Raw genomic sequence first — 18329 nt, forward strand, 5'->3', positions numbered from 1 at the left:
TTCTAGAATTAAATATTTAAAAAATGTTGGATCTTTCATTAATAATTCTTTTAACTACACTATTTTGCTAGCATAAAATTCTAAGCTTTTGTTACTAACAAAATATGGACTGTTTTTTCTGAAAATATTTTTTTTTATTAAGTAAGTGTGCAGAATCACACATTGTATTGTTTAAAAGTAATTTGTATTGCACAAGCAAGTGGGTACACCACAATAGTCCAGCGGCGGGGTTCGAACCAGCGTTCCTCGGATCTCGAGTCGGCCAGTCTGACACCTTCACCTACTTTAAGGCCGTAGCACATTTATCAACCCGGAAAGGGATTGTAACCGTATCAACTCGAGGCGGTCAGTATTCTTTGTTTGAAATTCCATAATTCAACGCGTGCGAAAGGCGATGACAGCTCGCAAAAGGCGGTGACAGCTCGCAAAAGGCGGTGACAGCTCGCAAAAGGCGGTACGGTGTTGATCCCTTTCCGAGTTGATATGGTCAGCTATGAAAATGAATGTTTTATTTTATAAAAAAACTTCATTTACAAAGTATTTTGGTAACCATTATTTTAAGTATAAGAATACCTGTATACCTGTATAGTCTGGTCGCCGGGCACGTAGAATTTTGTCCAATGACCCCTAGCTACCCATCCTTATCGCTCGCGCGTAATTATATTGCTGTCGCGACTGCGACGGGCGGCAGCAGTGAGTGTGCGAGCGATAAGGATAGGTAGCTTGGGGTCATTGGATAAAATTCTACGTGCTCGGCGACCAGACTTTAGTAGGAGGTTACCACTTTTCCAAAAGTATTAACATTACATCCTTAGTTTAGTGTGTTTGTGGTGTATTGAGTGAATTTGTGTGTTGTGTTATGAGTGGTGTATTGAGTGAATTAGTGTGTTGTGTTGTGATGTGAGTGTTGTGTGTATTATAAAATATGTGTAGCAATTTATTTAATTTAATTTATGCCATCCCATAGCTGTACTATGACTTTTATTACTTACCCGCGTTTCTTACTTCTTCAAGCGTCTCATAGATGTTGTTGTCATCTCTATTTGATTTCCTTTTCATTATTCTAGAAAATGCGGATATTTTCACGCCAGGAGAACTGCTGTATCTTTCTGTGAATGTAAAAAATAATATAAAACACATTTAAAACAATATTTTATTTATGCTACATTTTATGAAGCCACGATAGCCGAACGGTGAAGGGGTCGGACTAGCCGACTCCTGATCCGGGGAATGCGGGTTCGAACCCCACCGGCGCCGCTCGACTATTGTCAGAGTAAATACAAATCGGCGCAACACCCTACTAATCCACGCTAAATTTTGTCAGTGTGTACGTGCGCTCCGCATACGTATTGGCGCGCTCGCATACAAACCGCGCTCGGTGCGTTTCTATGAAGATGACCTACTCATTTGTATTTACTCTGCTATTGTGGTGTACCCTCTCGTAACATAAGCATATTTAGTTTCCCGCAGAGCGAGGGGTTAACCGGATTTAGCAATTTGTAAATACAAATTATTAATATTCTTAAAAAAATATGGACACCTCCATCATCAGATCAGAGATCAGACCCTATTAATCAAATCAAAAGTTTATTAGAATACCTCAACGTTGGGGCTACAGTGGCACCATGGTAAGTACAAATGCGATATTCCTTCTACCGCTTCAGCGCTCACCAGTGGGCTGAGTGCGAGTTTACTACATCAAATTTTAGTTTTTGAACGTTTCCCGCTAGGGGCGCTGTACAATCCATCATACATTAAATGACATTTTTTGACTCATTGTGAGCGCTTTTGATGAAAACTCACACTCAGCCCTTAGTTGGCGCCACTATCTTCGCAAAAATATTTGGGAAAAAAAACTCATAAATTTTGGGAAAAGGTCCGTTATTCCCTCATGAAAAGCTAAAATATGCTTGTGCTTTTAGTAGTAAGTATTACGCCCGTATTCACAAACGATGCTTGCTTGAGTGAAGAAGCAAATCGAACGCACAGCGATCATCAGCTTTGAATAACGCTCTGTGGGCTTAGTGTGTTTACACCAAACGTCCTCACTAGTGAGAGCGTTAAAAAATATTCGTGTGTGACCCTGTGCGTCCACGCGCACTGTGAGGCCTCATAGTAATTTTTGTTACTTACTTGAGCTATCGTCCTGATCCTGGGCCCTGAGGGACAAGCTCTCCAGTCTGGCAGTTCTTTTTGCTGAAATTACAATATGAAAGAGTTAATAACTTCAAAAGTTGCAGTGTCTCTAAAGCCTTGATCACACGTACCGATTAAACGGGCGAGACAGTAAAATGTTTATTCGGTCGAGACAATTGGGTGAGCGAGTCACATACTCGAGTGCTCGACCGAGCACTCGGTGTAATGTTCGTACACACCGAGTACTCGGCCGAGAGCACTGTCTCGCCCGTTTGCTCGGTACGAGTGATCAAGGCTTAACAAAAGTCTTTGACCAGTGTGTGATGCCAGTAATGGTATATGAATCTGAAACGTGGTCGCTCACTATGGGCCTCATAAGAAGGCTCAAGGTCACCCAAAGGGCGATGAAGCGGGTTATCTCGGAGTTTCCCTGCGTGATTGAATCAGAAAAGAAGCCAAGAGAATTACTTGTTTGCGTTTAATGCATGTTGTTTTCACCTTCAAGTTTGCATTTAACAAGTGTCGTTTTTGTAAGTTTTTCTTGTGAATGCTACAATGTTCTACAAATCTTGTTGGTGATCAAATAAATAAACAATAAAATTACCTTTACCCTTCAAATAAAGTATTACAGCTGTTTGCGTTATGATTATAACGGCAACCACGACCCCGACGATTATGTATATGTACACTGAAAGCAACAAAAAGATCATTCATCATCAAAATCATCATCATCAGGTCACTTAGCACTATAGTATCATCATCATTTCAGCCATATTACGTCTCCTGTTGAACACAGGCCTCCCCCGATGATTTCCAGAACCAGTTGGTAGCGCTTAAGGGTCATAGCAGAGTTATCAACCCGGAAAGGGATCGTAACCGTATCAACTCGAGGCGGTCAGTATTCTTTGTATCAAACTCCATACTGCAACGCATTATCCGCACCGTAACGTAAACGCCTCGCCTCGCGGTTGACAGCGCGCGGTAGGCGTTAACAGCTCGCGAAAAACGATACGGGTGTTGATCCCTTTCCGAGTTGATAAGTCTGCTACGTCCTCAATTCAGTCAGTGCCTGGTGCCTGAGGTATGGGACCGGCACGGGAGCGGTGACATTTACTTATGACGTTACAGAGTATACAAATCTGAAGTACATTTGAAGTCTCGCTGACGTTTGGCCTGTCTGTATCTCACCTGGTGGTAAGTGATGATCAGGCCGAAGGTGGAAGCGAGCTTCACCCGGAATCCTCAACCACAGAGGATCTGGCTATTATACCTCTAACTGCCGGAACACAACAATGCTGTTGACATTTTTGTTATGGCGACAGACTTAGGTAAGATGGCGGTAGCTAGCCAGGCGGACTTGGAACAAGCTCTACCACCAACCAAACCGAACAGAAAAAATCTGCCCCCGCTGGGATTCGAACCCGGGACCTCTGCGTCTGAAGCAGGTGGCCTTCTTACCACTAGACCACAGAGGCGGTTAGGTATACATAGTTGATAACATTATTTTACTTACTATCAGGGAATTTTTCCTCTTTTTCATCCTCCTTTGTATTAGGAGTTACTGGCTCCGGTGGTGCTGAAAGTAGATTTTTGTCATTTTATTAGGTACTAGCTTTCCGCCCGCGGCTTCGCCCGCGTGGAATTTTGTCTGTCACAGAAAAACTTTATCGCGCGCGTCCCTGTTTCAAAAACCGGGATAAAAACTATCCTATGTTCTTTCCCGGGACTCAAACTATCTCTATGCCAAATTTCATCAAATTCGGTTGCGAGGTTTAAGCGGGAAAGCGTAACAGACAGACAGACAGACAGAGTTACTTTCGCATTTATAATATTAGTTGGGATTATAATATTAGTTGGGACTAGCTTTTGCCCGCGGCTTCGCTCGCGTTGATTTAGGTCTGTCCATTGGCGTATCTAGGTTCTGGGATGATTATTCAGGTCAAAAGTCTCTTATTTAGGGAATGAATAGTCTTGTTTTAAAATGACGCCAATGGTTGCAACTTGACCCTGTATAAATTAGAGAAAAACAAATATTCACACCTAAAATGGCATTACAACCCGGTCGAGTTAACTGCACAACTGGCAGCCGTGACGTGACATCGACTCTCTGGTCGGGACGGGACAGGGCGAACGCGGGGAGGTGAGTGCGAGGGACAGTCGCATTCCAGCGAGGTGCGCAATTAACTCAAGCGGGTTGTAGTGAAAACTATCTACTTTAGGGACTATAAAGGACATAGCACATTTATCAACCCGGAAAGGGATCGTAACCATATCAAGTCGAGGCGGTCAGTATTTTGTATGAAACTCCATACAACGCACACGATCCGCACCGTAACGATCGCGATTGATACGGTGTTGTTGATCCCTTTCCGAGTTGATAAGTCTCGCACACTCACTGCGGGTGCCAGTCGCACAGTCGCGACAGCAATATAATTACGCGCGAGCGATAAGGATGGGTAGCTAGGGGTCATTGGACAAAATTCTACGTGCTCACGGACCAGGCTTTATGAGCTTAAAGTCGCGGGTACTTACGTGTTTGTATGTGTACTCTCGCACGGCAGAAAGTTTGTCTATACGTGCTGTTATCGACTATCACTATGTGTGAGACATCTTGGTTGTCTCTTAAAGTGAGTATCTCGCAAGACCAGTTCCCGTCATATGTCTTGGTTACGTTTTCCTAAAACAAATCAAATGAAATAACTTTATTTATTGTAGACTCAGGTACGCGAAAATTAGGCAGGGTACTCACCTGCCACGTAGCACGTAACGTAGCATGTAACGTAACCAACCTTCAAGTGAGTACGGCTCGTCCACGGTCATCGCGTATCTGGCTGCGAGCTCCTGAATCCTCCTTTGTGCTCGCAGTGATACCGCCAGTCGGCGGGTCGCTGCGATCTCCCTGCGAACCACGCGGGAGCAGCTCGCAGCGGACTCGTGCCTATGTACTCACTTGATACAGTATCTGATACATTACATGCTACACGGCTAGATGAGTACCCTGCTTTAGACTTGACTAGCTACAGGTCTAGCTAACTCAGTCAGTGCCTGAGGTGATCGGCTGGAGGGTATTTTTGTAACGTCAAACGCCAGCGAGACTTCAGATCTTCAGAATATGCTCTGTCACGTCATAAATGTCAATGTCACCCTCCCGTGCCGTCCCATACCTCAGGCGATGGCGGTGAAGCGGTAGACCTATACATCATATTATTGGCTATGTAACTCAACAAAATGTAATGTTCCAAAACGTAAATTAAAAGCTTTTAGTTGCTACTATTATGTACTAGCGGCCGCCCGCGACCCCGTTTTACCTCCTTAGGGGTTGAATTTTGCAAAATCTCGTCTTAGTGAGCACCAACGTTCTAAATAGAACCCGCATGCAAAATTTGAGAATCTAGCACTTGTTCGTTCGTTCGTTTCAGCCGAAAGACGTCCACTGCTGGACAAAGGCCTCCCCCAAGGATTTACACAAAGACCGGTCCTGCGCCGCTCGCATCCAGGCACCTAGCACTTGTAGTTTCTGAGATTTCGTAATGAGCGAGGGAGTCAGTCAGGGACCTTTTGCTTTTACAGAGATTCTGTCCAAAGATACCCAGACAGCCACGGATCTACGATTGTTTCTAAGCGCCCCCTTTTTTTGGCCCCTGGGGTGCCCCGGTTCACCCCCTCCCCCTAAATCCGTGCCTGTCACGATTTAGAGCCAAAGCACACGATGCGTTGAGGCGCACGATATGTACAGGGTGTTGAAGAAATTGGTATCACAGCATATTTTAGTTTTATTTTTATAATAAGCTCATACTATTCAAAGTCAAAGTCAAAATTCCTTTATTTGCATGGACTATTAAAAATAGTATATTTATTATTTATTCTACTGACCTTCATTGCATATAAATATTTCAAGGTACCGTTGTTTTCTTGTTTGCTTTCCATTTCCGCCGCTTGCTCATTCTTAATTGTCTAAAATTAATAAACCCTTCATTCGACGAAATTTTTATTAATTTTTGTAAAACGGTTACAGATTTCAGTTTTTAGCTTGTGTAGGACTCTAGAAAAAATACCCAAAAAAATCTACCTATTTCAGTTTCCTGACAAACCTATGTCCATTATACTGGACATTGCCAAGTGAGAGTGACGCTCTCCAACCATGTCCAGTATACTTCCCACTGTCGAAGAAACAGAGCCAAAGATACAAGTGGTTCCATAGGAAAATATTGACCAACCACAGGACGTTCACTGATGAACAGTCCTCCCACAATGTTATCAGTTTAGCGGAGTGCTAACCGTAATCAGAGTAGGTAAATACAAATGAGTAGGTCATCTTCATAGAAACGCCCGAGCGCGGTTTGTATGTGAGCGCGCCAATACGTATGCGGCGCGCACGCACACAAGATGACCTACTCATTTGTATTTACTCTGGTATTGACGTATAGGTACGTAAATGAGCTTGTTTTAAAAGAAATATTTTCTACAATAATTCGCCTAAAGCCTCTCTATACTGGAGGGTTTTGCCATAATATTCAAATTATGTAGACCCTGGTCTTCCTAAAACTATAATTATACAATAATAAATAACGTAAGTGCGCCTATTAACGACCCCCCAAAATTTGTATCCTATTACCGCCCTATTTTTCTTTCTTTCATAAAAGACATAATAACAGGTTCCAGAAAACACGTTACCTAAAAAATATCTAGATATGTTTATTGACTATCAAAACGATTAAAGTTTGTATTCGTAAATAACCAGTAAACGGAGTTATTTGACATTAAATGGGACGCGCCCGCAACGGACGCACTTTTCATACTGACGCGCTCCCAGCTACTTAAGGTGCACCTTGTTATTAATTAGCGATTTTAACACATTCAAAATTAGTATACCAACATGTTTTTGCATAACAATATTAATTCGTACTTTAGTTTCCTTAATAAACCCTCAATATAGCCCTCTCGCTGTATTTTTGTGGCTTAAATACAATTTTAAAGGGTGCCCTCTCAGACGCATAACATTTTTCATCATAATTTAGTTTGGTATAACAGTATTTGCATAAAGTTTTTTCGAATAAACTTTGATATGCATAGTTTTCTAAATGCATAATGGTTTCATAGGCATAATAATAACTTTCTCTAATTTTCAATACCATAATTTAAAAAATCATAAATGTAAAAAACATAATTTTTATATTCCTAAAGTTTGTTTTTAATAAAATACGATAAACATAATGTAATTATTTATAACATTTAAAGTCATAAATATTGTCTATAAGAGCAACCAACATTGATGATTAAATAATTATGTATTTGTGATGTTGCGAACAATCCTCCTTCCACCTTTATACTCTTTCGGCCTATAGATTTGTAAAAACTAAATTCTCTGTGTCATTGTCATTTTTGTTCTTAATTTTTTACCTGTCTCTTAGAAAACTTAAGCTCGTGAAAATACATTCTGTTTGATCTCGAATCCCTCTTATCTTTTATAACGCACATATTATACAGTCCACATTTTTTTTACAACATTAAGTTTGCCTGGTCTAGAATTATGTAGATCCCGACTGGCCGTGGTCTCTTCCACGTGGTACTAGTCTGCCTTATACTAGAGTGTAATTTAAAAGCCGGAGGCGCGGAGGGAGTGCGGTCCTCGCTCGCTGTAACATGAGCATGGCATGCCGGGTATATGTTACGCCAGAGCGGAAGGACCGCACTTCCCGCAGCGCCGGAGATAAGGCAATCCTAATGCTTGCTTGCATGCTTGCTTGCTTGCTTGCATGCTTGCTTGCTGCTTGCTTGCTGCTTGCTTGCTGCTTGCTTGCTGCTTGCTTGCATGCTTGCGTGCTTGCTGCTTGCTTGCATGCTTGCTTGCTGCTTGCTTGCATGCTTGCTGCTTGCTTGCAGGCTTGCTTGTTTGCATCCTTGCTTGCATGCATGCTTACATGCTTCCTTGCAGCTTGCTTGCATGCTTGCTGTTTGATTGCATGCTTGCTTGTCTATTTATATATGTTACTTATATTTTATATGTATAACATTTTTATATTTCATATTTGTTGAAATTATGGTATTTTGTATATTATGAAAGGTAATATTTATGGCTTTGGTTTAGATGCCAATAAATGTTATGCCTAGAAATCGTTATTAAAAAAACAAGAATACAAAAAAAATATATACTAAAATATTATTATAATAAAAGTGGTTATGGCAAAAAAAATATGCCTTATGATTTAATCTGTATGAACGTTATGCGAAATGATGAGTATGCCAAAAAAATTTATATGCACTCTTAAATTATGACAATATTTTTTATGCAACCGAATATGGACCCAATTTTAAATAAGGGCGGTAATAGAAACACTTTTCATAATTTTGTTCCTAATAACGACCCATGGCGTTGTTAGAATTTTGATAAAGTTTTTTGTTTTAGTATTTATATCTTTAATTACGCATTTAACCTCCATTTTGTTGTCTTGATCGATTCATAAGAATATTTCACATAATTAAATCAATTAACGCCATACGTTAATTGTCATAGTTTTGGCATAAAACTGCAATGAACATTAAGGAATATCTCTAATAATGTATGACAATAGATTTTATAAAAACCTGTTAAATTCTAATTAGTACCTATTTGATATAAAATAAACCTAATAAAAATGATACTTCACTGATTACGTCTCTTTAAAGTAGATATTTTAGCTGGTTACTGTTTTTTTTTACGGTCGCTAATAGAATAAAGTAATATTTATACTTAATTCTATTACCGCCTCATAACTATAACGCCACCTACGAAGACTTATAAGCCTGTATTTTGTATATAACTAACATTTATCACAGTAAATATATGAGCTAAAGCAGTACGGAAACTAAGCCCTTTCGTCGAGTTAAATACCTACACTTCAACTGAGTGTTAGGGTTGTCACTTAATCTTTATATATTTAATCTGGGGGCACGGCAGTGCCCCCACCAAGTCGAGCAAAAAAGCGGCACGGCCGTACCATCCTTTTCTCGAAGCAATTCAGGCCATTTTCGACCGCCTGTAACTTCGTTGTGGATAAAACCAGAAGGCTGAATTTTCATTAGCTATGCAGGCATTGTAAAGACACGGTATATTTAAAATTTCATTCAATTTGAACCAGTAGTTTAAGAATTATAACGGGTCAAAGTTACTTAATTTTGTCACTCACTGACTCACTGACTCACTGACTCACTGACTCACCGATCATCAAAACTCTAAGGCACTTCTAGCAGACCTAGAAGCTTCAAATTTGGAATATAAGTAGTGTTTGGGGTATGAATCAAGGAAAAACTAAAATATTTGGGGGCACGGTAGTGCAACCGCCAAGTCGAGTAAAATTTTTCAATTTCGGTCCAGTTTTCTAGATACATAACTGCTGTCTACAAACTACAAAAAGAAATGAGATTTGGGGTACGGTAGTGCAACCGCCAAGTCGAGTAAAATTTTTCAATTTCAGTCCAGTTTTCTATATACATAACTGCTGTCTACAAAATACAAAAAGAAATGAGATCCCATCAAAAACAATACTTGTCAAAAAAACCAAGTCTCGCAACTCAGTTGTTCTACGGTAAAAAGTTGTGAGATCCATGTAATACCAAGTCCAGGCCAGGAAATCTTTAAAGTTTTACATAAATATATTGACTTGGCCATCGCATGAAAACACGTGTAAATTAAATTATTTAGCGCGATGGCCAAGTCAATAATTTATGTAAAACGTTAAAGATTTCCTGGCCTGGACTTGGTATTACATGGATCTCACAACTTTTTACCGTAGAACAACTGAGTTGCGAGACTTGGTTTTTTTGACAAGTATTGTTTTTGATGGGATAAGGTTTTTACTTACCTACTTATTTATTAAAACTTTTATTTAGGTTATTTAATTATCAAATACGTAATTTAATAAATTTTTGACTAAGTAGTTAAAAAAATATTAAATTAGGTACAATTCATCACTTAGTACAAAAGCGCGCTGAGCAAATTACTTTATCAAATAGAACACACAAATTATTAAGAAGCGTAATTACGTAATTTAAAAATAACTATTATAAAATCAGTTGTAATTTAAAAAGTAATATTTAATCATTTTTACCATTCAGAATTATTAGGAAGTTTAATAAATGAAAGTTCTAGTTTTGAAGATGCCGAGTTAAAGAAGCCGTATACTACGCAATACCAATACACTCGTGGCATGTTTTTAAAAATACAGCGGACAGTGGATGCAATAAAATTATTATTAAAAACCCAACGCGCGCGACACCCGCGACGGATGGACTGCGAGGTTCGCTTAGAGCTCGTGTAAAGCGTGCGTCTGTGTGCGTGAGTCTGATTTCGAGCGTTTGTATGAAGCTTCCGTACTGTTTGATTTATCTACTGTGCATTTATGACATGACACCAAACCAATCATGCATTATCACAACTATTATGTACTCGTAACTTTTTCAGATCTTTTGAATAATAAAAAAAATATTTAAAATAATTATACAGACAGTTTCCAATTGTCCATAGTTTAAATTAAAATACACAATTACACACAATTAAAATCAAAAAACATAGGTCAAAAACTAATTTAAAATTATAGTCAAATTAAAAATAACAATAAAATATTAAATGAAAATTATTTTTTATTAAAACTCAAATATAGTTTAAATAATGACCCCCACTACTCACTAGTATACCGGGTTCTGCGTAATCAAGTATAATAGAGGAATTTATTATTCTACTATTTTTGCTTGATTATTTATTTATTTTCGACAAGCGTGCCTTTTCTCTTTTAATAATAAAAAAATAATAACTTAAAAAAAAAAAACAAATAACTAAAACTAAAAGCAAAACAAATTTAACTTGAAAAAATCAAGTGGGTATAGTAGGAATCGAACCCGTGCCTCTTGGAATATATCCAATTGAAGAGCAATATTCTTAGCGGTCGGTAATAGAAACAGAAAAAACGTTAATAGAAACACACCTCGTCTATAGGTCGGTAATAGAAACAACTGCTTTTTCAGATTAAATTGCTATTTATTAATTATTGTGTGATTGAATACTCATTGTTACTACTTGAATTCAAAGATTATACCATCATTGTTATAAATAAATTAAAATGTCTTTTCTATCACCACGTCTTATATCTAATTTTCTAACGTTTATCCGAAGCTTAATCTGGCGGTAATAGGCGCATTTACGTTAATTAGTATGAATTAAAGTTCATAGCACATTTATCAACCCGGAAAGGGATCAACACCGTATCGCCTTTCGTCACGCTAACAACCGCGAGGCGAGGCGTTTACGTTACGGTGCGGATAAGAGTGCGTTGCAGTACGGAGTTTAATACAAAGAATACTGACCGCCTCGAGTTGATACGGTTACGATCCGTTACCGGGTTGGTAAGTGTGCTTAGGTCTTAAATACTTACAATAACTATATGTTCAAGTTTCGTCTTATGGTTATCGGGATTCAGCTTTGGATCGATTTCTTTAACTTTGAAGTCAAAAGGGGTGTTCGAAGGGTGACTCACGTTGCATCTGAAATGTATTAGTTTTATGTTATAGCAAGCAATTTTAATTACTATATTAAAATATGTACTAATTATTCTGCTCTATCGCATTGGGGTAACCTGTAATGTTACAGCTAAGATTGTTATTAAATAAATAAATAAGTTACCTATAGGATTAGCATTTAACTCAGTCCGAGCCTGAGCTATAGACCCGGCACGGGGGGGGGGGGGGGGTTTCTAACGTCAAACGTGAGCAAGACTTCAGAGCAACGTCATAAATGTCAGTATATTATTATTTATTATGTTTAGTAGGTAAATCTTACATTATACGATTCATGTAATGTCGACTAATAAATTCAAGACGCATATCGTCTCCCAAGTCTATGACAACGGTATTATTACTGATGGTTCGTTCTCTAGATGCAGTCACATTACATAGCTCATGACTCATGTTAAGTTGTATGGTGGATGTTCCTGAAAAATAATAAAACAAGCTGTTAACTGCAATCATAATGGACAAGTTTCCAAATTTTTAATTTTAATAAAACGAATAATAATTGTGAAAGAATCATGAAAATATCTCTACAAATACAAAAGTTACAGCTTTAGGGTTGCGCATAACAAAATTCGCGCTATTTTGATTCGAAGTAGTCACGACAGTCATTCGAAGTACAAACAGTAATCAGCCCTGCCCCCCTAGACAAAACGCACTTTTTGATCGAATCGAAAATCGAATCCGTCAAAACTCCATACAAAAAAGGGGCTTTTCGACCACTTATCGACTGGTTTGCGATTATAATTTGCACTTTGTCTAGACCTCCTGGTCCAGCCAGTGCTGTTGACAGATCAAATTTTTTTTAATCTATTAGGTTCTAATTTTTCTACTAGTTTTTTTTTCAGCCAGGGTCCTTCAAGATTCTTTCTTAGTAAAGTTGTGTAACCTTTTTTGACATATCCAAGCCTTACCATATTTAAAAACGGCACCGCCTATTTTTAAGTTCCACGCGAAAATGTGGAGGTAATTTAAATAGGTAATTAATTTCTCAGCCATTCCTTGATGGATTTAAAAAATATTTTCACCGGCTTATTAGTTTTGGTCTATATTTTAATCCCATTCAGTGAAATCTAATGTTTTCAACATCACGAAACTTGTCCATTAGCCGGATTTGGCGGACTAAGCCCGTTAGAGGCCCGGGGCGAATTAACTACTTAACTGAGGCCCCCTAGCTTTAAAAAAATGGCGTATTAATTCTGATCTAAGCTCCTTGTTCTGACATGCCATGTCACGCTGATTCATGGTTAGTAGGTAGTCACTCATGAGGTACTGAGGCGTTTGGGGCCCCCCAAAGACCGGGGGCCCGCCTGTTAGTGGGTGCCCTCTTAGACTCATAACATTTTTCATCATAATTTAGTTTGGTATAACAGTATTTGCATAAAGTTTTTTCGCATAAACTTTGATATGCATAGTTTTCTAAATGCATAATGGTTTCTTAGGCATAATAATAACTTTCTCTAATTTTCAATACCATAATTTAAATAATCATAAATGTAAAGAACATAATTTTTATATACATAAAGTTTGTTTTTAATAAAATACTATAAACATAATTTAATTATTTATAACATTTAAAGTCATAAATATTGTCTATAAGAGCAACCAACATTGAAGAGTAAATAATTATGTATTTGTGATGTTGCGAACGATCCTCCTTCCACCTTTATACTCTTTCGGCCTATAGATTTGCAAAAACTAAATTCTCTGTATCATTGTCATTTTTGTTCTTAATTTTTGACCTGTTTCTTAGAAAACTTAAGCTCGTGAAACTACATTCTGTTTGATCTTAAATCCCTCTTATCTATTATAACGCACATATTATACAGTCCACATTTCTTTTACAACATTAAGCTTGCCTGGTCTGAAATTATGTAGATCCCGACTGGCCGTGGTCTCTTCCACGTGGTACTAGTCTGCCCTATACTAGAGTGTAATTTAAAAGCCGGAGATAAGGCAATCCTAATGCATGCCATGCTCGCTTCCGCAGCTTCGGCTTGCTGGTCGCCTTCGGCGACCAGCCTCAGCCGCTCCAGCTCGCACGGCTGCCGGATATATGTTACGCCAGAGCGGAAGGACCGCACTTCCCGCAGCGCCGGAGATAAGGCAATCCTAATGCTTGCTTGCATGCTTGCTTGCATGCTTGCTTGCTTGCATGCTTGCATGCATGCTTCCTTGCTGCTTGCTTGCATGCTTGCTTGCTGCTTGCTTGCATGCTTGCGTGCTTGCTGCTTGCTGCTTGCTGCTTGCTTGCATGCTTGCTTGCATGCTTGCTTGCTGCTTGCTTGCTGCTTGCTTGCTGCTTGCTTGCTGCTTGCTTGCTGCTTGCTTGCTGCTTGCTTGCTGCTTGCTTGCTGCTTGCTTGCTGCTTGCTTGCTGCTTGCTTGCTGCTTGCTTGCTGCTTGCTTGCTGCTTGCTTGCTGCTTGCTTGCTGCTTGCTTGCTGCTTGCTTGCTGCTTGCTTGTTTGCATCCTTGCTTGCATGCATGCTTACATGCTTCCTTGCAGTTTGCTTGCATGCTTGCTGTTTGATTGCATGCTTGCTGCTTGCTTGCATGCTTGTTTGCATGCTTGCTTGTCTATTTATATTTGTTAACTTATAACATTTTTATATGTCATATTTGTTAAAATTATGGTATTTTGTATACAGGGTGTTAGGTAAATGGGTATATGAGCCAACACTAGCCCATGTTAACATGGGCATATAAATGGTATGGTGAAGTCAGAAATTTGATATCATCATTTTAATTTTTTTAATCTTCATAAAAAATAAATTTTATAAAATCCGATTTGTATGAAAAATGAAATAATTAAAATGAAGATATCAAATTTCTGACTTCACCATACCATTTATATGACCATGTTAACATGGGCTAGTGTCGGCTCATATACCCATTTACCTAACACCCTGTATTATGAATGATAATATTTATGGCATTGGTTTAGATGCCAATAAATGTTATGCCTAGAAATCGTTATTAAAAAAACGAGTATACAGAAAAAATATATACTAAAATATTATTATAATAAAAGTGGTTATGGCAAAAAAAATATGCCTTATGAATTATTCTGTATGAACGTTATGCGAAATGATGAGTATGCCAAAAAACTTTATGCACTCTTAAATTATGACAATATTTTTTATGCAACCGAATATGGACCCCCTGTTAGTCCGCCACTGTCTAGGCGTAGACCACCGAATTTAAGTTGGCCCATAGTTGGGCTCGATTCTAATTTGTATGAAGAATCGCCCGATACCAAATCGGTGTAATGTGCATTGTGCACACTTCCACATCTTTATACTGATCAACAGCCCTAGACTTGTACCCCCTTATTAATAAAAAGTTACACCTAGGATGAACCTTGGATTAAAATGACATTTCCATACTAAATGATAATTTAAGCCAGAGTTCAACTAGGGTGTAAATATTAATAATGAATGCCGATGATTAAATTTTTTATGTGGTAGGAGGCAAACGAACATTAATAGAAAAGTTTGAATATTATTTCGCGTTTTTGCAACAATTTTCTTTACTGCTCCGTCCCTATTGGCTGCAGGGTGATGTCAAAGCCATTCGTGAGAAATGGGTTAACCAACACAAAAATATTTTTACAGGTTCAGATAGTATAGTAAAAATAATCATTTACCAAAAACAGTAAAGTGATTAATTTTTTTGCGGGTCCAATGACAGTTTAACTTTCCCCCGGGACAAACTTGGCCTTCACTGGTTGGGTTATTGGCGGTCAAGCTGTAGATCCTGGCTACACAGGAGTTGCAGCGATGGGAAGTGGGAACGAGAGGTGGGAATAGTCCCGTTAAAAGACACGGCCTCACACTAGAGCGGTTTTTAGTACAGTATTTATGTAAACTTTGTAACTAATTATCTTTCAAATACATTAGTCATCGGGAAATATTAACCACAATACATTTAATTACATTTATTAAAGTTGTCATAAATGATTAATGATAATTTTAGTTTCCATAGTTGGTATTAGAATTATGTTTTTTTTAAATACCTAGTTAATCTTTATTCAAAATCAAAAAAATCTAAATCATATTTTTATTCATTTCAGACCAATATTATGGCACTTATGAACATCAAAACAAGAAAAAAACAAAAAAAAAACACTTTTTTTAAATAAAGCACTTTACATGTCTCCTTATCTTTTGGGCCCTACCAGATTGATGATAATATTGATGATTCGGAATCCTCAAACACGAGGAATCGGCTATTTTCTTCTTCTTCTTGTCGTGTTGACAACAAATCTTTACAGCGTCAGCCCAAAACTCCGCTACAAGAGTGGCGTTGTCAGTAGCATTAATTAAATGGGCATGCAATGCACGACATCGTTATTTGTTGTTATGGCGACAGACTTGGGTAAGATGGCGGCTAGCAAAGTGGGCTTGAACAAGTGCTACCACTAACCAAATCGAGCAGAAAATGTTGCCCCCACTGGGAATCGAACCCGGGATGTTCTGTGGGGCGGAGTACAAATGTAAGGGACCATTCCCACCTCTCGTTCCCACCGCTGCAACTCCTGTGTAGCCAGGACCTACAGCTTGACCGCCAACAACCCAACCAGTGAAGGTCAAACTTTTCCCGGGGAAAGTTAAACTGTCATGGACCCGCAACGATTTAAACAGAAGAATAAGAGGAGTTCGAAGTTTCGAATTAAGCATTATGTCACATTCGTGTTTCCGAAGATTACACTCCTACAATATATTTAATTCTTTGTTACAAAGGAAAGAGTAGAACTTATTGATTTCTTCATCATCATCATCATTGTCATCATTTAGTCAAAGGACGTCCACTGCTGAACATAGGCCTCCCCCAATGATTTCCAGGTTGGCTTGTTTGCAGCGACCTGCATCCAGCGCTTTGCAGCATTTATGAGGTCATCTGTCCGCCTTGCGGGTGTTTTAGTAGGTCTAAATAAAAGCGAAAGGTCACTGACTGGCTCACTCATACGAAAGCTCAGAAACTACAAGTGCTAGTAGTCTCAAATTTTGCATGGGGGTTTCCTTTTAGAACGTAGGTGCTCACTAAGACGGGATTTTGCAAAATTCAACCCCTAAGGGGGTAGAACGGGATCCAAGAGTACGAAAACGCGGGCGGCCGCTAGATCTATACTAATATTATAAATGGGAAAGTAACTCTGTCTGTCTGTCTCTCTTTCACGTCAAAACTACTGAACCGATTTGAATGTTTGGCATAGACATAGTTTGAGTCCCGGGAAAGGAGATAGGATAGTTTTTTATCCCGGTTTTTGAAACAGGGACGCGCGCGATAAAGGTTTTCTGTGACAGAAAAAAATCCACGCGGGCGAAGCCGCGGGCGGAAAGCTAGTAAATAAATAGACTTACCTGCGAAGGCGAATGAGACAAATCTATCTATTAGTAGGTATCCTATCCAAATAAATGGCACTTTCAGTAACATTTTCACCGCACCGACCACTGAGTACTGAGTTGGATGTTACTATGAGAAACAGTACAAGAGGAGTAGGGCGACCATATGGGCGTATCGAGGTGGGACAGCTACAACATACGTCGTCGTCGTCGTTTCAGCCAAATGATGTCCACAGCTGGACAAAGGCCTCCCCCAAGGTTTTCCATAATGAACGGTCCTGCGCTGCCCGCATCCAGGCTCTTCCCGCGACCTTTACTAGATCGTCGGTCCACCTAGTAGGAGGTCTGCCCACGCTACGTCTTCCAGCCCGTGGACGCCACTCGAGAACTTTCCTGCCCCAACGGCCATCGTCTCTACGAGCTATGTGCCCCGCCTATGTTTAAAATATGTAATTATATGATTTCAGACTACAATAGGTGTGAAACGTGGAAGGTCACCAAGGTTAGCAGCACACACCAGCTGCGAGTCTTCGTCAACCGCTGCCTTCGCCGAATTCTTAGCATATACAGGCCAGAGAAAATCTCCAACGACGAGCTATAGGAACGCTGCCACGAAATTCCGATCGACCAGCAGATCAAGCGCCGCAAGTGGAACTCGATCGGCCATCTCCGAAGGGATCCCGATCACATCCCCAAGCAGGCCTGGATTGGAACCCCTAAGGAAAACGCAAACGTGGTCGCCCCAAGCAAACTTGGCGGCGCACTGTGGCAGACGAGGCGAAGAAGATCGGCAAGATTTGGAGCGAGATCAAACGCGAAGCCCAAGACCGAACGCGATGGAGGACTGTTGTGGACGCCATCTCCCATCTAGGGGACATAGGACCTTCAGTCAAAGTAAGTCAAGACTACAATAGGCTCAGTGGCAACCACAGGCTGGAAAACGTAAGGGGAAGGCCTCCCACTAGGTGGACAGAGGACCTGGTGAAGGTCGCGGGTAGCGCCTGGATGCGGGCACCGTGCAGCACAGGGCCGGTTATTTTATTGCTACTATTTTTATCTATTGTTCGTTCTTTTCAGCCAAATGACGTCCACTGTTGGACAAAGGTCTCCCCCAAAGATTTCCCGCGCTGCCCGCATCTAGTACCTCGCCAGATCATCGTTACAAGTCGATTGAGTTAACTGCGCACCTAGCAGCCGTGACGTCACATCGACGTTCTGGTACGGACGGGACAAACACGGGTAAGTGCGAGGGAGAGTCGCATTCAGCGAGTTGCGCAGTTAGCTTCAAGGTGCTTCCGTATTCGATG

At 39.8% G+C, this 18329-nt stretch overlaps 1 protein-coding gene across 2 annotated transcripts in view; it reads right to left on the reverse strand.

Moving 5' to 3' along the window:
- LOC135085639 (proteoglycan 4-like) overlaps positions 1-18329 on the reverse strand; it is a 75955-nt gene that overhangs the window by 8594 nt on the left and 49032 nt on the right. The window contains exons 1-9 of one of the 2 annotated variants that reach the window (XM_063980413.1): positions 17041-17136; positions 11948-12098; positions 11544-11652; positions 6010-6090; positions 4669-4813; positions 3650-3712; positions 2741-2824; positions 2134-2196; positions 993-1109 (exon numbers count right to left, since the gene is read on the reverse strand). In XM_063980413.1, coding sequence (XP_063836483.1) covers positions 993-1109; positions 2134-2196; positions 2741-2824; positions 3650-3712; positions 4669-4813; positions 6010-6090; positions 11544-11652; positions 11948-12098; positions 17041-17113 — 886 coding nt within the window. In that variant the 5' untranslated portion in view covers positions 17114-17136. Of the gene's footprint in view, positions 1-992; positions 1110-2133; positions 2197-2740; positions 2825-3649; positions 3713-4668; positions 4814-6009; positions 6091-11543; positions 11653-11947; positions 12099-17040; positions 17137-18329 lie in introns of those variants that run through there. The other variant, XM_063980412.1, reaches the window with a different exon arrangement.

The sequence above is a fragment of the Ostrinia nubilalis genome, chromosome 29 (genome assembly GCF_963855985.1).
Source record: "Ostrinia nubilalis chromosome 29, ilOstNubi1.1, whole genome shotgun sequence".
Classification (NCBI taxonomy): domain Eukaryota; kingdom Metazoa; phylum Arthropoda; class Insecta; order Lepidoptera; family Crambidae; genus Ostrinia; species Ostrinia nubilalis.